Source organism: Osmerus eperlanus, chromosome 15, assembly GCF_963692335.1.
Source record: "Osmerus eperlanus chromosome 15, fOsmEpe2.1, whole genome shotgun sequence".
In the NCBI taxonomy this organism is placed as follows: Eukaryota; Metazoa; Chordata; class Actinopteri; order Osmeriformes; family Osmeridae; genus Osmerus; species Osmerus eperlanus.
This window is the reverse complement of record NC_085032.1, coordinates 8,423,121-8,449,281: the sequence shown is the minus strand read 5'-3', so window position 1 is coordinate 8,449,281 and position 26,161 is coordinate 8,423,121. Positions and strand designations below refer to the sequence as shown.

Here is a 26,161-nt window from a genome sequence, read left to right as displayed (position 1 = left end):
AAACGTTGAATATCACCCAAATTAGTTTGAGGTGTCTAGGATTAGGGGTTTATCTGCACCAGGTAAACTGAATATGTGGTTGTGTGTATGGGGGAGTTTCTCTCTTACCTGGATGTAGAAATGTCTCTGTAGATTCTTGGGTTGAGGTGGTCTGTTCAAGCTGCAAGGACAGGTAACGCAGTTTGACTCAGCCCAGCAGTGTGTGTGTCAGTGTGTGTGAGTGTGTGAGTGAGAAACTTCCAGAACGCCCAGTCTTTCTTGCCCCTCTGACAGACTGTGCCCTGGTAGAGGGGTTTGGCTGGTTTTAAACAGACCTCTCATCAGTAACACACACACACACAAACACACATACACAGTTCATTAACACACAAAAGGTTTCCCAGAAGTTTGAGTGGCACTTCAAGAAGACCTGTGATTGGCTGATGCCCTTCAAGCTGTCTGACCAATGGTAGATAAACTAATTACCCAGACAGAAAGAGAGAGAGAGAGGGAGAGAGGGAGAGAGAGAGACAGAGAGAGACAGAGAGAGACAGAGAGAAAGGGGGAATGGAAGTAATATTTTAGGGGAAAAAAAGATAGGTTGTTTGTATACGCATGTACAACACCTACCTTGAACGAAGAGAAAATGAAGAAAAAACTAAGAAGAAGCATAACATGTGTGTGCGTGTAAGGTGCCACATAAGCACTTCCTTCAGCCCCCCTCGGTGATTGAGACCACAGATTTCAAGCACACACACCTTACTCACACACACAAGCTCAGAATCATGCATGCTCCTAAACGCGGACAAGCACATTCTCACACAGGCAGCCTGACCGTGACAGCTGGTCTCACCATCAGGAATTTCATAATCTACAGTTTCCTTAAGTCTGTTGCGTTCAGACACGTTGGCTCTGTAACAGTTCATTTGTGCGCACACACAGACACACACACACATTGTTGAACCACCAAACCATCTCAACAATGATTATTCAGGTAATGGCTTTTTGTAATATTACGTTGCAAATTGTCATTTGTCTTTTCACGTGGACCACAACCTTACTGCATCCAATGTTCCCCTCATGTAAAATGTACAGGGAACCTTTTGCAAAATTACTTTGCCAGATGGTCACGTTCAAGAAAAGGCTCAAGACGCACTTGTTCCGGGAGTACAACGGTAGGCCTTCTTAGGAATGATTTGCTGGACCTGATGTTAGTTTCCTCCAGGATCACAATGACTCTTATTGAGAGACTTGTTGCTCTTGTTGGTTAGTTGCAACTGATTTAACTTCTTGTACTTGCTGTGAATTATATTATATTATTGTTGCTTGCTTTTTCTACAGGTACACTCTTGCACTTTTAAGGTTCATGTTGTTTAATTTGTAACTTGTTTAACTACATGCTCGTATGGTTCTTCCCATTGGCACTTATTTGCTTTTCACAATGTATGCTCCATGTTTGGCTACTCGCAATGTTTTGGGGCTATCTCATTGTTATGACCAGTGACCTATGCACTTTTGTAAAGCTCTCTCTTGGAAGTCGCTTTGGATAAAAGCGTCTGCTAAATGAATAAATGTAATGTAAATGTAAAGTTTCTCTGATTTCCCTGACATTCTTACATCCTTGAAACAAAATAACAGATAAGCAGTCCAATTAAATTGTGTTACTTATGATGATTCAAACCGGAACCAGAGGTAATTCCAAGCAGATTTTCATTCAAATATTGAATTTAATTTCTTTACCTCTCAAGCATTGAATGAACATAAAATGTATTAAACTGTCTGTGAATTGCCTTCAACAAGGCCATGCTGCATGGGGCCCATGTTGCATCAACCACATTAGCCATCCGAGCGCCCTATTCCAAACCGTTGGGAGCAAAACAGCAATGAAAAACATTGAAGGTCATTAAAACCTGTGAATCATTCATCTTTGTTTTGTAAATTGTGTGTGATTTGAAATGGGAGTTTGGATTAGAAGCTTCATCAGGCTGAAAGAGCATGTCTGCTTCTGCTGTCAGCAAATCACCTCAGGATTGTGAACGTCAATGTTTTATCTCCCTCGTATTTTTAAGCATTTCCACGTTTTACCAACCTTTTCCTGTCTCGTCCTGTCCATGCCTTATAGTTTCCATGTATCGTGTGTGTAATTACGTTCACTAACAGGTGTTTCTGTGCGCCCACAAAACCTGCAATCCCACCAAGAGCAGACTGAAACACGACAACAGCAAAACCATACTCATAATTTAGCCCAACAATGGAATGTATGGGATTCTCAGAATTCAGACATCTGGTTCAACATGGCTGGGTTAGAAAACAGAAAGCTTTATTACAACAAACACTTTGGAGGAGACATAGCAACATGGCTCACAAGCAGTGGACATCTTTCTTCAGGTAAAGTGGCAGCGTCCATGTTCAAACACACACACACACACCGACGTCACAAGTTTTCTTTCACTGTAGGTCGTCGTCATCAAACAGATCTTCAAAGTCTGTGAGAAAAAGGAGACAGAAAGAAAGGAAGAAGAAAAGGCAAAGTAGTTTTAAAAAACATGACAAGGAATTATGTTGTCTTACAGATTTAAAAGGTCCTTCTCCCTCCACTGCCCCACCTAGTCCAAAATGAATTGATTAGTTGACCATTCGGCTAGTAGAAGCTTCAAGGAAACGTCATTAAAAGTCACAAAGATCACAGAATCTGTGGGGAACGGTTGTTTTAGGGCCCTGTGTGAGTGTGTGTGTCGGTGTGTGTGTGAGTGAATGTGTGTGTCGGTGTGTGTGTGAGTGTGTGTGTTTGTGTCGGTGTGTGTGAGTGTGTGTGTCGGTGTGTGTGTGTGGTGTGTTCAAAGAGGCTGACTGACGAGGTGTCCTGCAGAGCCTCAGTCTAACAGGACCAATAAAGCCACGTTAACATCGTCTTCTCCTCCTTTTCCAACTCACTCTTTCCTCCTCTCTTGCCACCCCTCTCCTTTCCTGTTTTAAGCATTCAGCTCTTTTCTAGGTCATGTGCTACTGTGCCATAAACGGTTTCATATGTGGCCAACACAGAGACGAAAAACAGACTATAACTTAAACATTTGTGCAAGTGTGTCGGCCTATGTGTTCTTTAAATGTGAATTGAGGATAATGGGATGACAAAATGTTCATGTTACCGTGAGACAGCACAGTTGGCAAAACAAACACAAGCATGGACGTATGAGTTGCAGATCAGGTCTACAATTTATATATACCTGCCATTATGATAAACTGCACTTTTATAGTAGAAATGTCCTCGATAGTTGATAGTTTGAATTGACAGCAATTGTAAGGTCCTACCTGAATGAGACCCTACCTGAATGAGACACACTTCTCTATTTAAACCACAAGTGGGGAAACGCCTTCATATTGGCACAAAAAAATACAATTTCACTGGTTCTGTCAGTGATTTAGGAGTTATATTTAAATGGTCCTGCGGTAGTGATGTAAGGTAGTGTTGGCGGACGAGAATGGAAAGCCTTTCCGTGCAACCTTTTTCCACTTCCTCTTTTATTTCCTTAACCCTTGTGTTATCTTCGGGTCATTCTGACCCATCAGTCATTGTGACCCACCGTCGTATTGCGACAGATTTACCGCATACAAAGACAAAGTGAAGCATTTTCTTTTAACCGTTGGGCTGTCTCAGACCCCCCACATTGCAAAGGTTAAAAGAAAATTATTTTAATTTGTTTTTGTATTGGGTAAAATTGGGTAAACACAACGATGGTTCGTTATGAACCTTTGGGTCATGTGACCCGAAGGCAGCACGAGGGTTAAGGTTTATTAAACATTCACTTTCCCATCTTCTACTGGAATTAATTTCGAGGACACAGGGATTCGAGGGAGGTGGATGGGGACATCATACCGTTGAAAAAGTCCGAGTGCACTGCTTTTTCATTAGCTGCGAGGTCCATGAGAAGGCCGCTGCTGCCCCCTGCCTGTGGCACACAGACATACATTCAACACATGAACTTTGTACCTATTTAAACACGTTTGCACACAACAACACAACATAGATGTAGCATTAAGCTAGCTAGAAATGCATGCTTGATATATCTTCCTTTGACGTCTGTTGTGCTCTGATGTCGCAAGCTAGACTAAGCATCCTACCTGAACTAACTGGCTAGTAACTACACAGCTAGAGCTAGCTATTATTTAGCAAGTTGTAAGCTCTAGCTAGTTAGCTAAATATTCTTTCAGCAAGCAGGTAAACAACTGCTCGCCATGCAATGTATGCATGGGGTTTTTCCTACTGTATTTTGGATCATTGGTACACGTACAGCAATATGTGCTTGTTATAGAGCTAACAATAAAATCGCAATTGAAAAAGAAAGACATTCCACACTATGCTAGAGCTAGCCAAGTTATAGATGCTAGCTCGTACAAAGTAGGTGCTAGCTAATGTCGGTTTTCTGGCTAGGCTACTGCTAGTACTACAAGCCATGCTAGTGCAACTTTAATATCTACTAACCTCGTCTAGATCCACATACGGGCCAGCACCCTCTGGGAACATTTCATCCACTGCGGGTTTCATAATTCTTCAGTCTCTACTCGTTCTTGACACTGACAGTCAGGTAATCGTTGAATCACACACGGACACTATCCCGTGTGACACTAAGATTCTGCTTAGGTAACCGTCAAATGAGCTCGACTGGCATCAAAGACCAATGGTACCGACTCGAAATAGCCTTAGTGTTGCTCAGTTGAAATCCTAAAATTGGATAGTGTGGGTGAATAAGAAAGGCAGGACCAATAACTTTCATCCTTTTATTTGATATTGCACGTTACATCTATAGGATTTTACATTAAGGCTGCCACTGGACAGAGCACTACAGGTTCAATAATATGTCTACTACTCTACATTACTCTACAATATCTATATTATATTATACATTACACATAATATATACAGAGAGAATGATACACAGACTGCAAAAGAAGATTGTGTTCTTCATCTCCTTTTTCTTTAATCTTTATCATTTATTATAGACACCCCCACTGCATTCAAAACAGTAAAAACATGAACACACAAAAGTTAACTGTATGTTGGCAGGGAGGTTCTAATCCACTTTTTAATAGATGATGATAATATGTTTACATATTTAAAATGATCTAATTCTACAGCATCTCCGAGCAAGCTTCCTTCTGCCTTTGTTTCTGCCCAACCTTTCGCCAACCTCCCCTCCCTCTCTTCCTGTTTGTTTAATCAACTCCACACATTTCCCTCTCCCCTGAACTCTCTCTTCCGACCCTGTGTCCCCCTTGTCTCATTGGCCTCTCAGTGTTCATGTCCCTCCGCAGTCTCGTATCCAAGTGTGTCTCCCAGGTGCTGGTGGGCGTAGAAGGCACGGGCCATCTCGTTGATGTGGTTGTAGGCTCCGATGGACCTGAAGTACTCTATGTAGTGCCAGAAGTCGGAGGTGGAATAGGGCCAGTAGGGAACTGCCGGGGGCTCATCATATGGAACTGTACACACACAGACAGGGACAGTCACAGACATGGCATATTTTACAGTGTTGTGTTTTACAAGGCTATTGCAAGGAGAAAAACAAATATACAGTATGTAGAAGCAATATCGCATGAGAGGGAGTGCCGTTAGGCTAAATCTCTGCATAGACTGACGTTATCTATCTTAGAATGTAAGAAACTTTGCACTGCAAAGATGAACATGTTCCCACAACAGATTCTTATTTCACTGGTAGCACAGTAAATGGAAACAGACGAATGAACGATACTGATACAAAGTAGTTACTGTGGTAACACGACAGCTACTTTGTCCTGAGAGAGAGAGGGACTAGATTAAATATCTTTAATAAGGTTTGCTTCAGATGGGGATTTTAATCTGCTATCTTAAATGGGAGGTTATTATTTTACCTCCTTCAGGAACGATGACTCTGGCGCCTGAGAGAGAGGGAGAGAAGGGGCAGGACGGAAAGGCTCAGAGAGATCCTGAGCATTCCTGAGCTTTCCAAAATACTCCACACACAGAGAGGGGATTCAGATGATGGAAAATTTAGCATAACCCGAGGGAGTCCATGATACCTGAGGAAACCCGTTTCCTCCTCAAATATTATTCCTCACTATGTTTGCACACAACACACACACACACAAACAAACTAGCCAGCACACTAGTCACCATACACACAGTCAGTCATACAGAAACAGACTACTCATTGTATACATCCAAGACTCAAAAACAGAAGTCTTCCTATGGATGCATTGCTGTCAGTGCTATAAATGATAAGAATAAACTATATTTGCCTGTTAAACAAGGGTTTATTCAAGTCTATTAGCACTTTCTACAATATAGTAAAACAGTTAGAGTGCATACAAACAGTTAAAATGTAAAACTCGTCCTGCACACCAAGCAGTGTAAAGAAATGGGTAATCATCATCACAAGACCAGAATGTGCAGTGATTTCCCAGTGTAAGACACTCACCACACAGGCGAGAGGCAATAAGACAGAGGAGGAAAATACTGACATGGACCAGCAACTTCATTCTGCCCACCTGAAACAAAACACACACACACACTCAAATCAAGTAAAGCATCAGAAATATGTATACAAATTTGACTGGCGTCAACTTCTATGCAACAATTACCTCCTATCTGCTTTTACCTATATATAACCCAGGGTTTTTTACTTTGTTGAAAGTTATCATTACATTTGAGATTTATCTGAGGTTAACCACGTTTGTAGTGATGTGAGCAGAAGTTTGAGCCTTGTGAGGAGACCTGTAGTTACTTACCAGTGAATAGCTCCAGTGGAGGATCAGAGTGATGCTGGTGTTCTGCTGGAGACGAGGAGACGAACAACACAGCTGCTGGACCCTGTTGGCCACATGTCCCCTCCCAGCGCACACATGCGCACATGCAGCCCTCGCAACAGGCTCTTCCATAGCCACGCTGTGTGAGTGTGCCTGTCTGTCTGTAAGGTGCGCTGCTTTGTTTTCAAGGTATACTGTGTGCATTTTCAGACGGTGGCAGCAGCAATCTCTAAATGACAGGGTAGATGTGATTATCGTGATTCAGTTTCTGACTCTATATGTAGTTTATGGTGATAAACTAATTATGTAATTGTTGTGTCACGGTCACAATCTAATTCCTCATGGTCACACAAAAAAAGAGAATGATTTCATCTGATTTCAAAACTATACTTTAATACACAAACCCCAATATTTATATCTGAAAACAAATAAATCCAATAGGTAAAAACCTACAACAATCCCATGCAAGAGAATAAAACAATTCAGTGTTAAATACTTAAAGTGTCACCAACTCTGAAATAAGAACACATAACATATGATATATAATGTCTGTTGTAAAACAATTCCTGAAAAACAGATATTATACCCTGATATGCAGTGCTCAATTTCTCATTAACCCATACATACCGCTTATTTAAAGGCATTAAACCAGATCAAAAACATGCATAATGTTATGGGTAGTGTAAAATACAAGCAGGGGGATATTGATTACACCTGTTCAGAATTCTCAGATTGACATAAGAGACATGGGGTAGTAACAAGAAGTCAATCTAAACTTGGACGTTCAAAAGAGTAGTAGATCTAGGGTACCGGTCATCCTCTAAGCTGTCTTTTTACACGTATTAGCAGCCTGACTGGTCAGTGGCCTTTAAATAAGTGATGTCAATGTTTTCTTGCTGCAGCAGCTGTCTGGCATGATCCACGGTGGCAACAGTCAGGAAGCGTGAGCGCCCCAGGATCCAGGCGAACTCCACGTGGAACACCTTCATAATGTCGGTACAGGAGTACACCACTGCCCCAGTCACGTAGTCTGTGCTCAGCACCCAGTACGCGCTGTAGGGAGAGACTGGGACCAGAGTGGAAGAAAGAGAGAGAGAGAGAGAGAGAGAGAGAGGTGGTGTTGAGTGGTGTGCCTCTCTCCCCACAAGCATGCATGAACACAGAGACACACACACACACAAACATCCTGAGAAGGATGATGTCAGATGTCCCTTGGTCTCATTTTCCACTAACAGATTTCCCAGCAGGTTGTTTATCTGCTCTAAGGTCATAATGTGACCCTTACCCAGGGAGAGTGCAGTGCTGAGGTCATGCACACAGAGAAAAGTCCTTGTGTCTGAATTACGGTGTATTCTCGACCATAACAGCCTCGGCAAATTCAATCATGTGAATGTGTCATGACAGAAAAAAAGGCTCAGAAGAGACTCACAGTAAGAGAAACTGACTCCCAACTTGGCTGGTTCCTTGAGATCTGGCACAACAGCTGTTCCCTCGACAGGCCTAACTTTGCCTTTACTGGAGAGAGAGAGACAGACAGAAGCAGAGAAGGAGACAGTCCCTTAAGACATATTTCTCAGATACCCTCTGTTCTGACATTCATAACACACCCTCATGGAAAATCGACATGCAGTACACTTCACGCGCCATCGTCCATAAGGCTGTAGGTCTGAAAACTGATCATACCAGTTTCACATTCTAGTCATCCATACACCATACATGCGACAAACAAACAATGCTGCAAGCCCCAAATTCTTGTCTTCCTATGTTCTACTCACTAAGTCTGGGTGTTGACAACTCTGATTGTGCCATCCCCCCTCAAAGCATAGTTGGCCTCAATGCACTTTCCTCTCTCAAACGATGCTGGGAGTTTCTCAATCTCATACCACGTTCCCAGGTACTGAGGACAGAAGGCGTACACGTGTGTGAGTGTTTTAGACAGACTTGACGACCGTGTGTTTGCAATGAAGAGAATGAGACAGAAAGAGAGAGAGAGTGTATGTATTGTCTTGTGTGTATGACCTGCTTGAGGTCGAAGCTGGGCTGGACTCTGGGAGATGGACAGGGTCCCCATCTATAGGTCTGGGCAGACACCAGAGGGAGGAGCAGAAGAAGGGAAAAAACAAGAAACTTCATCCCTAGAAGAGAGGACAAGAGAGTGCGTGAGATTAGATTTTCCCAAAGTCAATACAAAATATACATGTACATCGTCCATCATAAGAAACCTCAGGAACAAACGTTGCACAACATAACATTGTTTGCTTAATCTGTCATCTTGGCCCAAGATCATAGGCAAGGCACACTAGATAGTCTACCACAACAGGTGCACCTAAAGCTGCATGCCGTGTTTTGCAGTTACACACCATGCTAACCGTGTTGCCCCTCCTGTTCCTCCAGTTCTACTTTATCTCCCTCTTTTATCAAACACACAAAGAGAGTGCGATAGAGAGACAGCTAGAGAGGGGGGGGGGGGGGGGTGTAAAGGCAGAGAACAGAAAACCCTTAATCAGCATTCCCTGAAGGTCCAATTACTCCGTAGAAACAAGGGAAACTCACCAAGAGAACTAACTATTTTCCGCTCAACTCACATTCTGATCATACTTGTCTATGATTATTATAACAATATTATAATACACAATATCTAATCACAATACTTTTTTGAAAGTAGCCCATATCCCAGCAAACCTTCTGTAAAATAAAAGCCCCTTCACTGTAGCCTTGTAAATCTGTTCATTCATCATAACTTGGACCCACATAACATCTCTTCAAATAGGGTTAATCGTTTCTTACCTGTCTTGCGTGTTACGAAAAAAGCTTGGAAAAAGAATGGTTCAAATATTCTCTTTAATACTGAGTAATAATCAGCAATACATCCAGCGTTGAGTCCTTCTCAGTGCTGCAGTGTGTGAGCTGAGCTCTCAGCGCAGCGACCCTGCGCACATGTAGCACAAGGCAGTTGATTAGCAAAATTGTCGTCATGAGACCATGATGTGAATGCATTCCTGAGTGACAAAAGTGCCTGCCTGTCATGAATTATATCATAGGACGGTGTCTCTTAGGTGATTTCACCCTGATTTACGTCACTTTTCTTTTTACAAAAACAAATGATGTATAACCCACAACTGAACAATGTAATGTGCGTTCTTGTCATCAACAGGCATGCTACTAGTTTGAACATTCCTTTTTCATATAAATACATACTTTTTTTTAATGGTAGATAGGGGATGGTGAAAGACAGTAATGCAATTACACAGAACAATAAAATTGAATTTGACTTTTTAATTGGTCACTTTAATGATACATGAATGTGTGTGTGTATATGTGTGTGTATATGTGTGTGTGTGTGTGTGTATTCTCAAGACATATCCTGGCAGCCTGTCTGGTTAGAAAAAGTAAGGCGGTTGATATTGACTCCAGCCACTGCCAAGGCATCATGGAGCCGGCTGATGACATCATCAGGCAGTGTCCTGTGGCGAGCCAAGACCCAGGCAAAGTCTATATGAAACAGACCCAGGTACCCAATGCAGGAGTAGACTAGCGCATGGCTCACATAGTCTGTAGAGAGGACCCAGTATGGTGCATCAGGCACACCTGAAGAAGGGAGCAGTGTATTAATAGGGGTGTGTGAAACACGAGAGGGTCTGGTTTGGCATTTGAGACCTACCTTTAAAGAACTTAACTTCCAGTATGGCAGGTTGGATTGGGTCTTTGACTTTGGCCACACCCTCTATTGAGTTAATCTGCCCATTAGCCCTGAGTGACAGAACGTTTTTTTGTTTGACTGTAATAGAGTGTGTGAATGGATGTGTATTCACACATAGCCAATGCTTGTGTTTAACTCACAGTAGCTCTGCATTGCGGACTTGGACAGTCCCATCATCCAGTAAAGAGTATGTGGCCTGGTTGCATGTTCCTTTCTCAAACACAGCAGGAAGCTTCTCGATCTCATACCACTGCCCAAGGTACTAGAGAACAGGGAGTGTCACTGATTCAACATCAGCCACTCGAGTAACATCAAGGTACACTGATCTGAGCAACCATCAAACACACACAACTGCATTGATCTTCACATAGACAAATCTGTCCCTGACATGAATCAGTTTATAGATTACCTTGTTGATGTCAAAGTCTTTTTGAAGTTCAGGGGTGGGACACCGGCCCAGGTGGAAGGACTGAGCATGTGCATGTATCGCAGCAATTATAATCACAAAGAGCACCTAGCCCACATGGTCACAAAGTGAGTTACACAAAACAGACACACAGAAACACAAAAAGATTCTAGAATATGGCAAGATACACTCATGACACATTACCTGGAAACACTTAGCCATGATAACAATATATCCAACTTGATTCTTAACTTCCCTGTTAATCTGAAATCTAATTTAAAACTGCAGTTGTTGGACACACAGGCTAAACCTTCTTTACCTGTCCAAGCTGCAAAAAGTGGTCTGAGCAGTCTGCTTATGTTTCAGCTTTTACCAGTGGACTTTGGAGGGTAAAAAAAAACAACTGGTTACACAAGAACACTCAAACCACAGATTGAAATCACACAAAAACAAAAACACACCAAAGGAAAAATATATACATTATGCAAAAGTCTTGGGCACCCAATATTGATTTACATCAATATTGTCTTGAATATGTATTTTTGCAAAGTGCAATGTTGAGAAGATGTTTGTTTAGTGTTCATTTTATAATTTCTTAAAGCATTTTTGCTTAACCTATTTTGTGCCTAAGACTGCACAGTACTGTATAGTAATTCCTATGTTAGAGTAATTATTAGGATACACAAAGCATGCATCATGATTTACACATTTAAGGACACTGCCTATATTTTGTTCAAACTCCTTCAATTTATGTTATTGTATCTGGAGAGCTATCATTCCAACCCTCCAGGAAACCTGATTCTAATAATTATCTTACTTAGCTGTGATTGGTTAAATACATCGTGAAAGCGTTAGCTAACCCTGCATACGTTAGCCTTCAAGACAACTCTCAAACTGGTAGCCCCTCCTTCACTGTGTTTTTAAAATCTGTCTTAAAACATAATACTCATTGATATTATAAATATAGTCGAATAAACATATAGTGTGGTGGTAGTTAATATTAGGGGACTTAGCTAGCTAGCTAGTCTACAGTAAGCTACTGGCTAATGTCTATTAGCTTTCAGTGTGCGATCGTGAGCAGGCTACTACAGTAGCTAGCTTTTCTTTTTTATTCTATTTAACTAGTTAAAGCAGACTAAGACATTTATTATTTTACTTTTAATGTTTCGTTTGACATTTAAAAAGTCTAGGATGCTAGTCGAAGCGAGCTGAGTGAATGACTTGGAAAGCTTTCACACTATGACATCATAAACGACGCCACAGGTTATGGATAGTGAAGTTCAAGAAGGTAAGTCATTTCCGAGGCATTTAACGAAGTGAAAAAGAACCGAAAATGGCTTGATTAGGAAACTCATTTAATTTATGGGAAAGCCAGATATTACATTGTGCATCAATGTTGTATGAAGGTGCATGCTCGTACGTCTGCGGGGCAGCGGAAAAGCAGAATGACGAATCAGCTAGGATGTATGTGTCCGAAGATGAGAGCCTTCTCAAAGCTTCAGGCCTGTGAGATTTTATACAAAAGCACCACACACATTTTATTGTTGACAGTCTCTTCATGCAACAAATTGTAATGCATGTAGGCCGAATATATAAATGAAGTTGGAAGTGGTGCACGCAAGTGTTGGTCATTTACAAGCTTGGGTGGGATTTACAGAAGTGGTGTGGTATCTATGACCTGTGAAATTGATGTGCGCTGGGATTTATGTATGTCTGTAGAAATCTTGAGGAGACGCACAATGTCATCTCAGAGTTGATATACTCTCAGGACAAACTGAAGCAGCTTAATGTGGAGCTGCAGCACTCTGTGGAGCTGGCAGACGAGCAGAATACATCTCTCCACACTGAGAACACGGCCCTCAGCCACCAACTGAAAAGGTACAAATTGTCACGCTCACACACACAAATGCACTCATGCATGAACCCCATTTCACAAGATGGTTTGGTTCAAACAGACTGTACAGTTCTGGAACTAATGAGTATGAGTGCAAATTGAGTCGGTTACCTCATACTCTAAATGTCATATCGAAATCAAAACTATTTGAGATGTCAAGGTTAGCCTGCTAATAATAACAACTTTCATCACAGTATTGTATTTGGACTTTTTCAGTCTCAAGCAGGCTATGCATGATGCTGAGAAGCTGGGGGATGAGCTCGAAGATCTCCGGAGAGCCGCCGCAGAGATGGACGTCACTATCAGCACCCAGGGGAACCGCATCCGACAGCTGGTGGGTATCTGGAAAGTTCAGGAGCACAGAAGACGTGTTTTTGCCTCTACCGACGACAATCTACAAAAACCCTCACAGATCTCTAACTCCACTGCACTCGGAGCAAAAAAACAACAGACATCTTTGCCTTTTTTTCTGTTCTTGCAGGAAAGAGAGAACAAGGCCCTGAAAGCCCAATATGAAAACATCAACAGTGAGGTATGGACAGCGCTTGTCAACTAGCTTGTAGAAAACACTGTGAGTAGAACTCTTTCTGTGTTTCAGATGTCTTGCATCTTACCTGAGAGGGCCAAGAACAAGAGCAAAATTGCAAAGTTGAGCAACGCCCTGCAGGCCCTGCAGGTGTCTCATCATAAACTCTTCACCCACTCACATACACACACACATTTATTTACACACTTGGTTTTCAATGAAAATGAAAAATATTAATGATTGTCTGCTTGGTGTTTGACTCTCAGCAACAACTGGAGGAGCACCGACTCTCCCTTGACAAGAACAGTTACGACTTGCACGAGGTAGGATCTGTCTCCGTCTGTAATGTCGGACGGGACAGAGTTTCAGGAAGATCTTTCCTGCTCTGAGAGAGTTCTGCCTGGGTTTTTCTCTTCTGTGTAATTACAAATACGGCCCTGGGCTAGAGTTCTGGATCTGTTTGATTTGTAGAAAACTATGATCATCGAGCATTTGGAAAGCTCCCTTGAAGAGTACACCACCATTGTACAGGTATAGTAGAATGCGCTAATATTAATTAATAGCAATTTCTTTAATTGCTATTGTTTCCCATTGACATTATGACAACAACGTTGGCGCTTTCATTCTTGACCTTGAGTCTGTGTTCAGGAGCTGAAGAAGAAGAACAAACACCTCGAGGTCCAGCTGGAGGAGGCTCTGGTGTAAGTGGGCCGAATACCACATCTGCATCACATCACCCACCCACTTTCTTACAACACCTCGATGCCTCCGCTATATGAATCTGAATCTGGTGGACAGTTTTGGTGGAGCGGATGCCTCAGATGTGAAGGAGTCTCTGTCTGTGGATGGCAACCATCCCATGTCCATTGGAGAGGAACTGGGACTGCTGTCTCGCCCATGTGTAAGTGAAACCCTCTGTGATGATCCTCTGTCCACCTGCCTGTGGTGGTGAGCAGTACTGCAGGTCAGAATACAACATGCTGTGTCGAGACCTTTTTGGTTGGCCAATAGATGGAATGTCCTTACCCTCATACCACCATGGTGAGCAAACCCAGTGAGTTTAGAGTGTTCCTTAGGTTACAAATGAGCTTTAGTGTCTTCCCTATCTCAGCAACTGTTGGTCCGGAAAACTTTGCTGAGAAGTCTGGTAATCTTGTAGGTTGAGTGTTCTGATGAGGAGAAAGTGCATATTGAGCAAGAGGTGGAGGAGGAGAAAGAGATGGAACCCACCTTGGACGTTATTGGGGAGAAGAAGAGCTCTGTTTTTGATGTCCAGACCAAAAGGTGCATTACCAATACTATTCAGTGTAGAGAGAAAGGGCGTGAGTTTATACGATCCACAACTCAAGCAAAGGGGTAGAGTCAAAACTGCTCTTGGATCACTGTCTGTCTTCAGAGGGAACACCCAAATTAGAACCATCAAAACCCCATTCTTAGTTGTTTTCTACTATATCTCTATCTTCCTGCTCCAACGCTCCCTCACTCGTGTTTCATCCCACCTGCCTTTGTCTCTGTCTCCAGCTGGTGGCGCCAGCGAGCTGAGAATCTGCTGAAGGGGGTCCAGGCAGCTGGCACCTTCTGCCTGGGCTTCCTGTTCTCACTGGGGGTGATGGCCTCCATGGGGCCTGTGCTCTACGACCATGAGGACGGGCATGGCTACAGCGACATCCTCTGGACCACCGCCCGCTACCTGATGCAGCCTTACTGCACTTTCCACCACATTGGCATGCCGCCTGTGTAACTACCGGTGTTACCCTTGATTTACCCTCTCCCACCTCTCCTCACGCCCCTAATCCTCCATCCCGTTATGACGACACAACCCCACACTAACCCCACCTAATTCATCAACCCCACATGACTGCTACTTTTACTACTCTTTAAATATACATAACTGATAACTGCTCAAAACTTTAGCTCTACACAACTCTTTAGTTCTACATAACTAACTACTCAACTCTTTAACCAACCCTAACCCTTCTCCATGTGCATGACAATAATCCCAACCCTAATTCTAACCCTTTTTTCATCCCAGTCTACCTTCAGTTTAATATAGAAATAAACTTTGCATTTCTATTCAATGGGAGGAGTGTCTTTTCACATTTGGTTAAAAGTGTAAAATGCATGTGAAAAAATTGTGTCTTTTTCTCAAAACTGTATGTTTAAATTGTACACGTTTTTTCTTGTAATGCTGCATCGACATTAAGAGCGTTCTTTTACTTGTTGAGTGTCAGGAGCTAGGTTCAATAAAGTTCGGCCTCAGTAATAGTCTCGCGAGATGTGACCAAGTTCATTTGCGTCACCAGAAATGGCGGCTGGAAGAGAGGGATTATAAAATAAGGTACTTTTCTTTCATGCATTTTCACACTATTTGAGTTAAATACCTACAATTTGGTCGTGTGTGGTGTTGTATTTATGGCGTTGGCCACAAAAACACATGTGGCAGTATTTTTTATTATAACCTATGTAACGTTAAACGAGTACCCATCGTCGCATCCTTTCGAAATAAGAGCACATTGTTATTATGCGCGCTCATCCAGATCAATTAATGTAGCTACTGAAATTGTGTGCTAGATTTTCAGATACCCAAATTAAGGAGCGAAATGTTTTTAACCACTGCATCATTGCGTTTTCTAGCAATCTTTGCGGTTTGCGCTTAAGTGTTGACTCGAACGTTGATTCATTTCCGTCATTTTCAGGAACTTTTATTTTCTTCCATTAATAGGATCTGACTGGAAAGCAACTGCTTGATCAGTGAGCTGATGACTAGTGGATTTATATATTCTAACCTTTCAGCAGGCCGCCATCTTAATAACTAGCAGTCAGTCATGGTTGTGTATAATAGAGGCCTTAGCAAGCCTGATAAAACGAGCCAGGCCCAGACATTTAGAAAAGCATAAATTGTTCAAAAGACAAGCGTCAGCAAGTCTATAACACATGTACTAATGATTACTCAATCTGAAATAAATACGCCAACATTCTATTCAGATCACAGAGACAGAGTGTGCTTTTGAGTGTGCTTTAGAACGGCTGTGGCACTATGGATACCCATCACTATCAATCTCTGCTCTGAGTATTGTGCTTAACAGTAGAAAATGGAACTCTATGATTATCACATCATGATACTACTTCCTCCTCAGCATTGTCTTGGTGACCAGCAAGCAGCCAATCCCAGCCATGTCTCAGCGAACCCATGCAGAGCTCCTGCTGGAGAAATTGCGTCAGCAGAGAGACACCGACTTGTTGTGTGACATGACAATCACTGTGGGTGACGTGCCGTTCCGAGCACACAGAAATGTTCTGGCGGCGTTCAGCCAGTTCTTCTCCTCCATGTCTGACCCAGCTCAACAGGACACGATCCTTGACCCGGAAGTGGTCAGTGAGCAAGCTCTAGAGAGCCTGCTGGAGTTCATCTACACAGGAGCCATGAACATTGACAGGTAGAATACAAACCTTTTATAAAAACACTTTTTCCATTAATACCAGGACTTGCTTGTGATAAAGTCTGAACCAAATCAGCCAGATGCCAAAAAGATGTATTTCCCAAGATTGTATTCTTCTGACATGTGAAATTGTTCTTACACACTTAAGACAACATTTGTTCTTGTTCCCATGTTAACAGTGAAAGTTCTGAGGCGGTGCGCAAAGCGGCCGTCTTCCTCGGAATATCAGAGGCGGAGCAGTATATAGAACAAACTCTTCTTTTACCTGTGTCAGAAGTGCCCATCCAATCACAGGAAGTCATAGAGTCCGACCCTACTGTCCCCTCCCTCCCAGACCCACCATGTCCTCCATCCCCTGCTAGCCATGAGGATTTAGTGGCTGGTTCTGCCTCTTCCCTGGGAGATGAGGCGAAAGAAATGGAGGCAGACGAGAACAGGACAGAAGTGGAGGACAACAGCAACGATACAGAGTACACCCCACCCGACACCAGCTCTCCTCAGAGAGGCCCGGGCAGGAAGAGGGGACGGAAGCCCAAGGCCCCACCTGGTGAACCGACCTCCCCCAGCAGTGCCTCCGAGGACGTGGCAGATGTGGTAAAGACCCAGAGAGGGAGGGGCCGGGGCAGAGGAAGAGGGAGGGGGAGGGGGAGAGGAAGAGGGAGAGGGGGAGTAAAGAGAGAGGAGCTCTCATTTGTGGATTCTGACCTCCAAGCTATAAAGAAGGGAAGAGACGTTCCTTCAGACCAGAGTCCTTCACCCCTGAGTTCTCTTGCCAAAAGACCAAGAAGAAACAGTGGAGAAGGGAGAGGGAGAGGAAGGGGCAGAGGAAGGGGGAGAGGGAGGGGTAAACTGAAAGGGAACACAAGCGACGAAGACTGGGATGGGGTCGAAGTAGAAGACGAGGAGGAGGAGGACGAAGAGGTACGCAAGCAGCAAAGAGAGCATCCTCTGTGCATTCAGTGTAACAAAGTGTTCTCAGAGTACAGCAGTCTGCGTAGACACATGCGGATTCATAAAGGCCTGAAGCCCTTCAAATGCCCCATTTGCTCCAAACACTTCAGACAAGGGAACCAGCTGAAGACTCACATGCGCATACACACAGGTAAACAAAAGCGCATTGTGTACAGCACAGTAGGGAGTAGTTCCTAACTACTCAGGATACGACTCGCTGACTGAAATGTATACATAGGTGAACGCACTCTCTCTATGTATTTCTCTTCCCCTTTGTTGTAGGAGAGAAGCCATTTTCCTGCACTCAGTGTGATAAGAGTTTCATCCAGAAATGTCAACTGGTGTCCCATTGTAGGATGTACCATGGAGAAGAGAAGCCATACCGTTGTGGAGAGTGTGGTCTGCAGTTCGCTACCTCAACCAACTTCAAGATCCACTGCAGGTGGGGCTGTGTGTATTTTGTGCCAGGGTACAGGTTTACTAGCATCGTGTGAGAAAGTGCAGGTGTGAACACACAGCGCGTGTCCCCTCCACAGACTACACAGTGGAGAGAAGCCGTACGTGTGCGAAGATTGCGGGAAAGCGTTCGCCCAGCCCAGCACCCTGATCTATCACAAGAGACGACACACGGGCGAGAAGCCCTACCAGTGCGACACCTGCGGCATGTCCTTCTCCGTCTCCTCCTCTCTCATCTCACATTCGCGGAAGCACACCGGTGAGACCCCCCCGTCCGCGACGTCCTCGCAAACAACTCCTGATTGTCTCGTCGACCGTTCCAGCCACTTGTGTCCGTTGTTTTCCCTCTGTTAACCGTGACCGTGTGTGCGTGCGTGCGTGTTTCAGGAGAGACTCCGTACGCGTGCACGGATTGTGAGAAACGCTTCGCGTCTGTGTCGGAACGGAACAAACATGCACGTTCTCATGGGAAAGGTGAGCCCACTCTCCTACACTCCCAACAAATATCAAAACGTTTTCCCCAAAAAATCAGGAGGAATGTTGAGCTGCCAGACTCAACGAAAGAAGATGATCAGACCCTCGTCCGCAGAACTATTGTTTTCCAGAAGGTTCCATATCAAGCAGCGAGTATTAGGAGGGTAGAGAGACTTTGGGAGACTTGGTGAGGACAGAGATAGTTAAAGAGGGGGAGGAAAGGGTTACATAGGCTGACAGAGGGAGAGAGTAGAGAGGTTGATAAGGAATAGAACAAGAGTTGAGGTCCATACGAGGCAATATCACCTTTAGAAACTGCTTAGTGTTAGACTAGACTTGGACTAGCTAGTGTGTGTGTTATTGTGTGTACTGTAACTGTGTGCTCTCTGCAGGGGCTGTTGTGCAGTGTAATTTGTGTGGGAACAGCTTTATAAGCATTAAGAACATGCTGAGACATCAAGACAGGGTGCATGCTGGTAAGTGTGTGTGTGTGTGCGCACGCGCGCGTGTGTGTGGTTTTCAGAATCATGTCGTCAATCGAGAAGAGTAAATGAACAACATGCATAACCAATGTGTGTCTCTTCCTGTCTCTAGGTCAAGGTGTAGCATTCCAAGAGGGAAGCAGCCATCTCAACATTCCCATCGATCACCAGGGGCTCATCTCTCGCCTGCTACCCACCGCTGGTGCCGAACCCTCCAACCTGGACTCTGACACCCAGACTGTTGGGGTCCAGTCCGGGTCTACTTTCATTAAATTTGAAACTGACTCCTCTAACCCGAACTTGGACAGTCTGGAAGCGAGCATTGTCATACCAAAACCTGACCCTGACAACATTGAGCCTAATTATGGCCTCCACATAGACAGCGTTGACACTGGAATCCACCCAGACACCCTCCGTGCGCTGGTGGAGCAGCTGAGGGCAGCCACTCCAATGACTGACAATGTGGAGCAGATTATTATCATTGAGACCCAACAACATTGACCAACGACCCTCTGCAATAAACTCTGCTGTGTTTTGAACTTTGAGCAGTGAATTTGTCTAAGCTTCTAAAACAAAAACAATCACCTGTTCTGTGAATATGATTATTGTTTCAAATTTGTCAGACAGGGCAGAGAAAGATGCTTCTTTCAAAATATTAATTGGACATGGGTGTTTTGGTTTTATTCCAGAGATTATGAATCATAACACGTTTTGGTGGAGAATATTTTGGGATGTTAAATAAATTATTTATTCCCCTATAAACTTGTAGGCTATTTGTCAATCAATATTTTAAGAATCAGCAAAAATGGTTTCCTCTTCCTCTCCATCAGCTGCACACGGGTGTTGTTGCTATAACGACCAAACATTGGCTGCGGACTCGTACTCGACTTGTAGCCTACATGGTCAGGTTAGCTACAGTTTCACTATGAGTGGTATTTCACAGGCGTACTCTGTTGTCTGCACAGAGCACAAACTGCAAACAAATCCATACATATTAGACGTTTTGCAAGAGACGGAAGGAAGAATTGGGTAAGTTTAGCTTAGCTAAAAGAAAATCTCCGTTTGTCTGGTGGTACAGTACTTAGGCTACAGTAGCTAGTAGCTAATGGGTTTGCACGTTATTAGTAATAACGTGCAAACCCATTTGGTTTGAGTATCAGTCAACTTGTTTAGCGGCAGCCCAGTCAATATGTGTCAACGTGAAATCAAAAGAGAAGATACAGGGTCAGCAGCAGGCTTTTATGCTAAACTGCCACTCTGTTGGATTCACTTAGAAATCTAACCATCAAATTGACGGGAAACGACCGCCTGAGACGGGTTCAGAAATTGACTGACAATGACGCCCTGGCTCTTTCAAGAGCTCTCCGAAACAACCAGTCAGTGACAGGTCAGTTCTCCCCTGTGACAGTACTTTAGTAGTATTGATGGCTTGTGGACTAACAGTGGGAAGTGGGAAGAGATTTCCAGTGTTCTCAGTGTAAAAGACTGGTGTATAGATTAAACTTATTATACATAATGATCACAGTAACATACATCACCAGCATCACTGTAATGCTTTATAAATAGCCAGACTGTAATATACAGGGGGGAACCACTTTCCCCGGGCCTCCAGGGAAATCTGTTCCCCCTGTGTTCTCAGTATAAAAGACTGGTGTATAGATGAAGCTTGTTATACATAATTGAAAATGAATGGAAAGCATTGCGTCGCTCGCATTGCATCGCTGTTGTTGACACGCACTGTAAACCCACAATACGTGTTTTCTTGATCGACAGGTCTGGATGTCCGGTACAACAGCCTCACAGATGAAGGTGCAAGGCATCTTGCTGACCTCCTACAGGTAAACCGATCACATGATACGACCCATAAGCATAGCGTGGCCCTTTCTCAAAATGAAATCATCTTGTTACTGACACTGTCAAACAGGAGAATGCAGCCCTGCAATGCCTGGACTTGATGTGTAATGACATACAAGCGGACGGAGCTCAGCTCATTGCCAAGAGTCTACTGGTTTGTACAAACACACATGCCCAGTCCCCACCGAGACTACTTCTCTTTGTATCTCCCCACTAAAAGCAACAAACAACCCCTCCTCTTATTCTTCCTCTCTCCCCTTTGTCTCTCTCATCAGCATAATGGTGCGCTGGTGTCCTTGAGGCTGACTGGGAATAAGATAGGGAACAAAGGAGCCATGCACTTTGCCAGCATGCTGCAGGTCAACACTACCCTACAGGAGCTGGACGTAGCTGACTGTGACCTGGTAGCGGACATTCACACGCATGACTTCAACACACTGTCTCACTTGATGCACTGTGTTGTACCCGCAGCAGCGGAGAGATTTCGACGGTTTCTTCCATGTCTTTCTCTCTCTCTGCAGGGAACTCAAAGTGTAATAGCATTTGCCATTATGCTGAACAACAACAAGAGCCTTTGTTCTGTCAACGTCAGCCGACCCCTGCTTTTCAGTCAGCAGGTAATCACACACCATCCCTCACCCTCTACCCGCTCCCTCTCTCCTCCTCACCCTCTCTTCGCTCTCTCTTTCCCAGGACGAGACAGCGGTGCACATGTCCCGCATGCTGGTGGTCAACCAGACCCTCCGGGAGCTCCACCTGGGGAAGATGGGAATGTCTGACTTTGGTGTGGAGAGGCTGGCAGAGGCCCTTGGGACTAACCACAGCCTACGATACCTGGACCTGCGCTGGTACGCACACACAGACATACAACACACGCACGTCCATATTCACACCACCTCAGACAACTCGATGTCCTCCCTCCCGGAAGTAACCGTGTGAGCCGTGACGGGGCGAAGTGTCTCGCCGAGCTTCTGAAGCGGAACGCTACTTTGGAGATCCTCGATCTGTCCTCCAATCGTATCGAAGATGACGGAGCCCTGTACCTGAGCGAGGCTGTGGCTCTGCCCGGCTGCAGCCTGAGAGCGTGAGACACCACCGGGACCCTTCCATGAAATCATGACCTCTTGAGTGGTAAATGTTTGACTCTTTGTCTTTGCTTCTTCTCTCTCACTTTCGGTCTCAGGCTGTCCGTTCCCAGTAACAACATTGGCAGTGAGGGTCTTGTGGCTCTGGCTCGTGCCATGCAGAGCAGTAGCACCCTCACACACATCTATATCTGGGGCAACCGCTTATACCAGCCTGTCTGTCAGGTAACGCAGTCTGAACACACAGAAACACCCACCACAGAAACTGCTGTTGTAAAAAAGGATAGTAAATAGAATAGTATCTGTTCCAATTCTTACGCACACTGAGTTGGTGTTCCCTCCCTTTTGGGTCCCCACTCCCCAGGCGTTCAACAGTCTGATAGCCAGTGGACGCTTACCGGCGGCCCACACCGATGTGAGCGTGTACGAGGTGGACGGGCGGCTGTGTCTGGCTGAGGTTTTCCACGGTCTGAGGAGACACTACTACTGGACGCCCAGCTACGGCCTGGACGGAGACCCGGCCAGCAACTCTGCCCTCGCTCTCACAGGAGGAACAAGCCCTGACCCAGCCACGAACCTGGCCCTTCCACGCTCCGACGTCCAGCCAGCGCCCCCCTTGGCCCCCCAGCTTGTACTGAGTCCTAACACCTTGTGACACAACTTTTTCAACACAGGTTTTATTTGTATAAACGGTTAGAGGAGCCAATACGTTACGACACCAGAACCCTCAGCTTATCACGTGACTCAGTTATTTCTGTAAAATTCAGATGGATCAGAAACATGTTTTATTCAGTAACGATTCACTGCATTCACTAATCTTCACTGCAATGTGGTCATAACACCACTAAAATGTCAGCACCAGAACGATAATCCATCAGATTGGAATTTAATTTTTGAAATGCATCAGGTTTTTTTTTTTTATCAAAATGTGGGATTTCTAGAGTGTTTTAATAAGAAGGAAATGAATGTGGCCATATCTGAAAGTGACCATTACAAATGAAAAACATTGGTTCGAGTCAGTCCTCTCTGCTCACTCCTCTGACTGCATCTCATCCAGCCTGTCCTGATTGGGTGATGGCGTTGATATGGGTGTGTCCCACTCCAATAGGACAGCCCTCTTCCTGAGGGCATGGTTTAGCTTGTCTCTCCCCTGATTGGTGAGTGTCCATCGCTGCATGCCGAGGCGCACCAGCGCTGGGAGGTGAGGCAGAGCGGACAGCAGGGAGGGCAACCAGGCCGCAGAGCAGGCAGAGGTCAAAGGTCGTAGGCTGAGGTCAACATCCTCCAGGGACCCCAGGCCCCCTGCTCCGAACAACCCCACCCAACCCTCCGGCCCCACACCGCCGTTATAGGAAAGGTCCAGAACACGGACGGAGGAGAGACAGCCATGCTTACACACAACCCCTACAGGAAGTACAGACAGACAGGAAACAGGCGAGCAGTGGGATGATTGAAGTATGAAGCGAGAGTGTGTGTGTGTGTGTGTGTATGTTGGGGGGGGGTACCTAGCTGAAGCAGGTCGTCTGTGGTGAGGTCACAGCTGCTCAGGTGCAGCTCCTGAAGAACGCCCGGCTGCAGGGCCTCCAACAGCAGGGCGAGCCGCCCCCCCGCCACCTTACACCACGACACGTCAACGTGTCTTAGGTGTGGTATCGCCAGCGCTACAACACACACACACAACGACTTGAGACCTTTACAGGTCATTCATTCCAGGTGTTTCGAAGATGTTTTTTAGACGACCTAAGAACACTTTCAGACACTATGTACATGAGTACCCAGTGCAGTGAATGAGTCCTCGGTCAGGCTGCAGCTGTTGAGAGGGAGCTGTCTCATCTGTAGGAGAGGCAGGGCGGAGACTAGAGGCTGGACCACGCCCCCTGCCTCCTTATTGGACGACACGTCAAGCTTGGTCAACTCAGACAGGGAGGGGAGCACCTGGACTGGAGACACCCATAGGCTCCTTATCACACAAACACACAGACATTTTCTCTTTTAGACACACACACATCAACACACACATACTTACTCAGGGAAGCCAGGTCTGTGTGTGTGAGATAGCAGAGGTGTAGACTTAGGCTCTCCAGGCGTGGAAGGTGGGTCAGGTGAGGTGCCAGAAGGGTTAACCCTCCTGACAGCTTCTTGTTACAGGACAGATCTAACTCACGCAGGGATGGGAGATAGCGGAGCGAACCACCTTTGTAAACACAGGGTGGGTTCCAGTCAGTCTTGTTCACAATACCTCTTCCCGGTTGAAGTTGGAAAACACAACTGTCTCCTTACCAAAAATGTTAAGGGTGTTTGGTGTCAGACCGCATGAATGTAATCGGAGTGTTGTGAGAGAGGGACAGTGAGAGAGAAAGGGGACAAGATCCCCCATCCCTATTCCCCCTGGCCCCCCTTCCTCTGCCCCCCCCTCCTCCGCCTCAGCCAGTAGAGGGTTACAGGAAATGTCCAACACACACAGTTTCGGAAGACCACTAATTATCCTACCTAGGAATAAAAAAGAAAGATTACAGGAGGGAATTATTGAGGATATTGTCATTTCACATTTTTACAGGAGACAGGTCTCTCTCACCCAATGTAGAGGCATCAGCTGCAGTAAGCTGGCAGGCAACCAGATGTAGCTCTTTCAGTGTTGGGCGGAATTTACCCAGTAGGCCTTCCAAAGTTCCTCCCCCAATCCCAACGTTCCAAGACAAGTCCAACACCTCCAGTAAGGGCACATGCTCCAGAGCCCCCCCTAAACACACACACGTCAACTCACACGTTATCACTTCATGTCGTCAAGGAAAGCTCTACTACGTTAACTGTGATGTCACCGTTTCCAGACCCACCTAGAGCACTGATGTCATCGGCATTCAGCCTACAGCTGCAGAGCTTCAGAGTTCTGAGCCCGCCCACATGCAGGAGGTGAGAGGTCAAGGCCCGAAGAGACCCTCCTATCAGTTCGTTCCATGACAGGTCCATCTCTTCCAACTGAGGCAAGCATGGCAGTAGTGTACCTAAGAGGAGAACATGTGAGAAATGACAGAAAAAACATAGAAACATAAATGTGTGTGTGAGTGAGTCAGTGAGTGAGTCTCACCTAGCTCCAGTGTGTCTGTAGCAGTGAGATCACAGTGAGCCAGACTCAGACTTCTGCTGTCTGCTCTCTTTCCCAGCCTCTGCACGAACACACACACACGGCCCCATCCTCCATCATACAGCGTCTCCACTGACTCTGCTGGGTCTGGAAGTACACCCGGAAAAGTAGACAAAGTATCAGCGTTTAGGGTCACTTTCCTTAACTTCTCTGATGTAATATCATTTCTCCATGTCACTTTACCAGTCCCCTCTCCTTTCTGCTTCTCCTCCCTCTCTTCGGTCTCTCTGTCCTCAGGAATCCCCCCGCCATCTGACTGGCGAGACAGGAAGCGACCGGAACCCTTCTTATCAGAGCCGGGGCGCTTCCTGCGGATCTGATTCATGATGAGGTCGAAGGGCGAGCGCCTCGGACCCGCCTCCCGTCCCCGCTGTCCATCTGAACAATCACAAATTCATGTTCCAATAACAAAACATTATTGACAACCGCTTTGCCTTGGGGTCAGTGTCCACATTAATGGATTTAGCTAAGCAAATGTGAGATCGATACAAATTTGTTGCGGCTACAGTAACTGTGATAGGAGTCTTTATGATAACCAATAGCCTACAGTGGGCAGGCAAGAGAATGCAGTCGGTCGGTCAACATACCAGCAAGTTCCATTTCAGCCTGGAAGCACCTGCAGTGACAATACCAGCGTTTGAGTTGACATTGCGCTTTGCACAGCCAAGCAATTAAAATGTTAAGGTCAGCTGCAATGTTGTTATGCATTTTCACTTCGTGTGCATGTCAAACGCAGCACGAACACGGGCAACAGAATGCAGTTAATTAGCGCCACTAAGTTTGCACCTTGACATGTCAGGTAAAATGTTCCTACGTTTTGTTTAACGAAATTGATGTCAAATTTACACAAAATCAATTACCTTGTGTGAATTGACCTGGCTTTCTTCAGTGACAAAATTATCGGCGAGCTTCAACTTTATGTTCACCAGTGACGTAACATGTCTTGCGCTTCTCAGGTGTATCGCTAACATGCCGGATGTGCTGTCACTTTCCAA

General features: G+C 45.0%; 8 protein-coding genes across 14 annotated transcripts; 3 read left to right on the top strand and 5 right to left on the bottom strand.

Moving 5' to 3' along the window:
• Window positions 1–2,278: 2,278 nt before the first annotated feature.
• On the bottom strand, window positions 2,279–4,624 carry cops9 (COP9 signalosome subunit 9). Its single transcript, XM_062479507.1, has 3 exons — window positions 4,460–4,624; window positions 3,854–3,926; window positions 2,279–2,465 (listed from the first exon to the last, which is right to left on the bottom strand). The coding sequence occupies exons 1-3, from the start codon at window positions 4,520–4,522 to the stop codon at window positions 2,428–2,430; spliced, it is 174 nt and encodes a 57-aa protein (XP_062335491.1). The 5' UTR covers window positions 4,523–4,624; the 3' UTR covers window positions 2,279–2,427.
• A 118-nt stretch (window positions 4,625–4,742) lies between these two features.
• On the bottom strand, window positions 4,743–6,888 carry otos (otospiralin). The gene is made up of 4 exons (XM_062480350.1): window positions 6,739–6,888; window positions 6,429–6,498; window positions 5,863–5,889; window positions 4,743–5,454 (listed from the first exon to the last, which is right to left on the bottom strand). Exons 1-4 carry the CDS (start codon window positions 6,886–6,888, stop codon window positions 5,267–5,269), a joined length of 435 nt encoding a protein of 144 aa, XP_062336334.1. The 3' UTR covers window positions 4,743–5,266.
• Window positions 6,889–7,586: 698 nt separating this feature from the next.
• LOC134035418 (apolipoprotein D-like) lies at window positions 7,587–9,695 on the bottom strand. The gene is made up of 5 exons (XM_062480425.1): window positions 9,544–9,695; window positions 8,776–8,891; window positions 8,532–8,653; window positions 8,186–8,271; window positions 7,587–7,822 (listed from the first exon to the last, which is right to left on the bottom strand). Exons 2-5 carry the CDS (start codon window positions 8,887–8,889, stop codon window positions 7,599–7,601), a joined length of 546 nt encoding a protein of 181 aa, XP_062336409.1. The 5' UTR covers window positions 8,890–8,891; window positions 9,544–9,695; the 3' UTR covers window positions 7,587–7,598.
• Window positions 9,696–9,810: 115 nt separating this feature from the next.
• LOC134035417 (apolipoprotein D-like) lies at window positions 9,811–11,214 on the bottom strand. 3 transcript variants are annotated; one of them, XM_062480422.1, is made up of 5 exons: window positions 11,067–11,214; window positions 10,866–10,970; window positions 10,597–10,718; window positions 10,418–10,506; window positions 9,811–10,344 (listed from the first exon to the last, which is right to left on the bottom strand). In XM_062480422.1, exons 1-5 carry the CDS (start codon window positions 11,082–11,084, stop codon window positions 10,109–10,111), a joined length of 570 nt encoding a protein of 189 aa, XP_062336406.1. In that variant the 5' UTR covers window positions 11,085–11,214; the 3' UTR covers window positions 9,811–10,108. The 3 variants fall into 3 exon arrangements, with proteins under 3 accessions (XP_062336406.1, XP_062336407.1, XP_062336408.1); XM_062480423.1 differs by having other exon boundaries at window positions 9,811–10,308; XM_062480424.1 differs by having other exon boundaries at window positions 10,866–10,925.
• A 436-nt stretch (window positions 11,215–11,650) lies between these two features.
• Window positions 11,651–15,360, top strand: LOC134035416 (protein KASH5-like). Of its 3 annotated transcripts, none has more exons than XM_062480419.1 (13): window positions 11,651–11,759; window positions 12,053–12,150; window positions 12,269–12,368; window positions 12,582–12,740; window positions 12,973–13,090; window positions 13,238–13,288; window positions 13,355–13,432; window positions 13,549–13,605; window positions 13,754–13,813; window positions 13,931–13,983; window positions 14,081–14,183; window positions 14,442–14,566; window positions 14,804–15,360. In XM_062480419.1, the coding sequence occupies exons 2-13, from the start codon at window positions 12,129–12,131 to the stop codon at window positions 15,021–15,023; spliced, it is 1,146 nt and encodes a 381-aa protein (XP_062336403.1). In that variant the 5' UTR covers window positions 11,651–11,759; window positions 12,053–12,128; the 3' UTR covers window positions 15,024–15,360. The 3 variants fall into 3 exon arrangements, with proteins under 3 accessions (XP_062336403.1, XP_062336402.1, XP_062336404.1); XM_062480418.1 differs by having other exon boundaries at window positions 11,657–11,759; window positions 12,048–12,150; XM_062480420.1 differs by lacking the exon at window positions 14,442–14,566 and having other exon boundaries at window positions 11,657–11,759; window positions 12,048–12,150; window positions 14,804–14,966.
• mynn (myoneurin) lies at window positions 11,817–19,835 on the top strand. Of its 2 annotated transcripts, none has more exons than XM_062480413.1 (8): window positions 11,817–11,828; window positions 16,420–16,719; window positions 16,902–17,824; window positions 17,956–18,115; window positions 18,210–18,388; window positions 18,517–18,603; window positions 18,996–19,079; window positions 19,198–19,835. In XM_062480413.1, exons 2-8 carry the CDS (start codon window positions 16,457–16,459, stop codon window positions 19,584–19,586), a joined length of 2,085 nt encoding a protein of 694 aa, XP_062336397.1. In that variant the 5' UTR covers window positions 11,817–11,828; window positions 16,420–16,456; the 3' UTR covers window positions 19,587–19,835. The 2 variants fall into 2 exon arrangements, with proteins under 2 accessions (XP_062336397.1, XP_062336396.1); XM_062480412.1 differs by lacking the exon at window positions 11,817–11,828 and adding an exon at window positions 15,500–15,620.
• Window positions 19,836–19,949: 114 nt separating this feature from the next.
• On the top strand, window positions 19,950–23,030 carry lrrc34 (leucine rich repeat containing 34). The gene is made up of 10 exons (XM_062480417.1): window positions 19,950–20,114; window positions 20,360–20,472; window positions 20,859–20,923; window positions 21,010–21,093; window positions 21,215–21,343; window positions 21,461–21,556; window positions 21,633–21,787; window positions 21,868–22,023; window positions 22,123–22,249; window positions 22,389–23,030. The coding sequence occupies exons 1-10, from the start codon at window positions 20,011–20,013 to the stop codon at window positions 22,677–22,679; spliced, it is 1,320 nt and encodes a 439-aa protein (XP_062336401.1). The 5' UTR covers window positions 19,950–20,010; the 3' UTR covers window positions 22,680–23,030.
• lrrc31 (leucine rich repeat containing 31) lies at window positions 22,700–26,153 on the bottom strand. 2 transcript variants are annotated; one of them, XM_062480414.1, is made up of 11 exons: window positions 26,027–26,153; window positions 25,754–25,782; window positions 25,350–25,544; window positions 25,110–25,253; window positions 24,859–25,026; window positions 24,600–24,764; window positions 24,305–24,514; window positions 24,051–24,218; window positions 23,800–23,964; window positions 23,530–23,685; window positions 22,700–23,428 (listed from the first exon to the last, which is right to left on the bottom strand). In XM_062480414.1, exons 2-11 carry the CDS (start codon window positions 25,764–25,766, stop codon window positions 23,055–23,057), a joined length of 1,758 nt encoding a protein of 585 aa, XP_062336398.1. In that variant the 5' UTR covers window positions 25,767–25,782; window positions 26,027–26,153; the 3' UTR covers window positions 22,700–23,054. The 2 variants fall into 2 exon arrangements, with proteins under 2 accessions (XP_062336398.1, XP_062336399.1); XM_062480415.1 differs by having other exon boundaries at window positions 26,042–26,131.
• Between the last annotated feature and the right edge of the window lie 8 nt (window positions 26,154–26,161).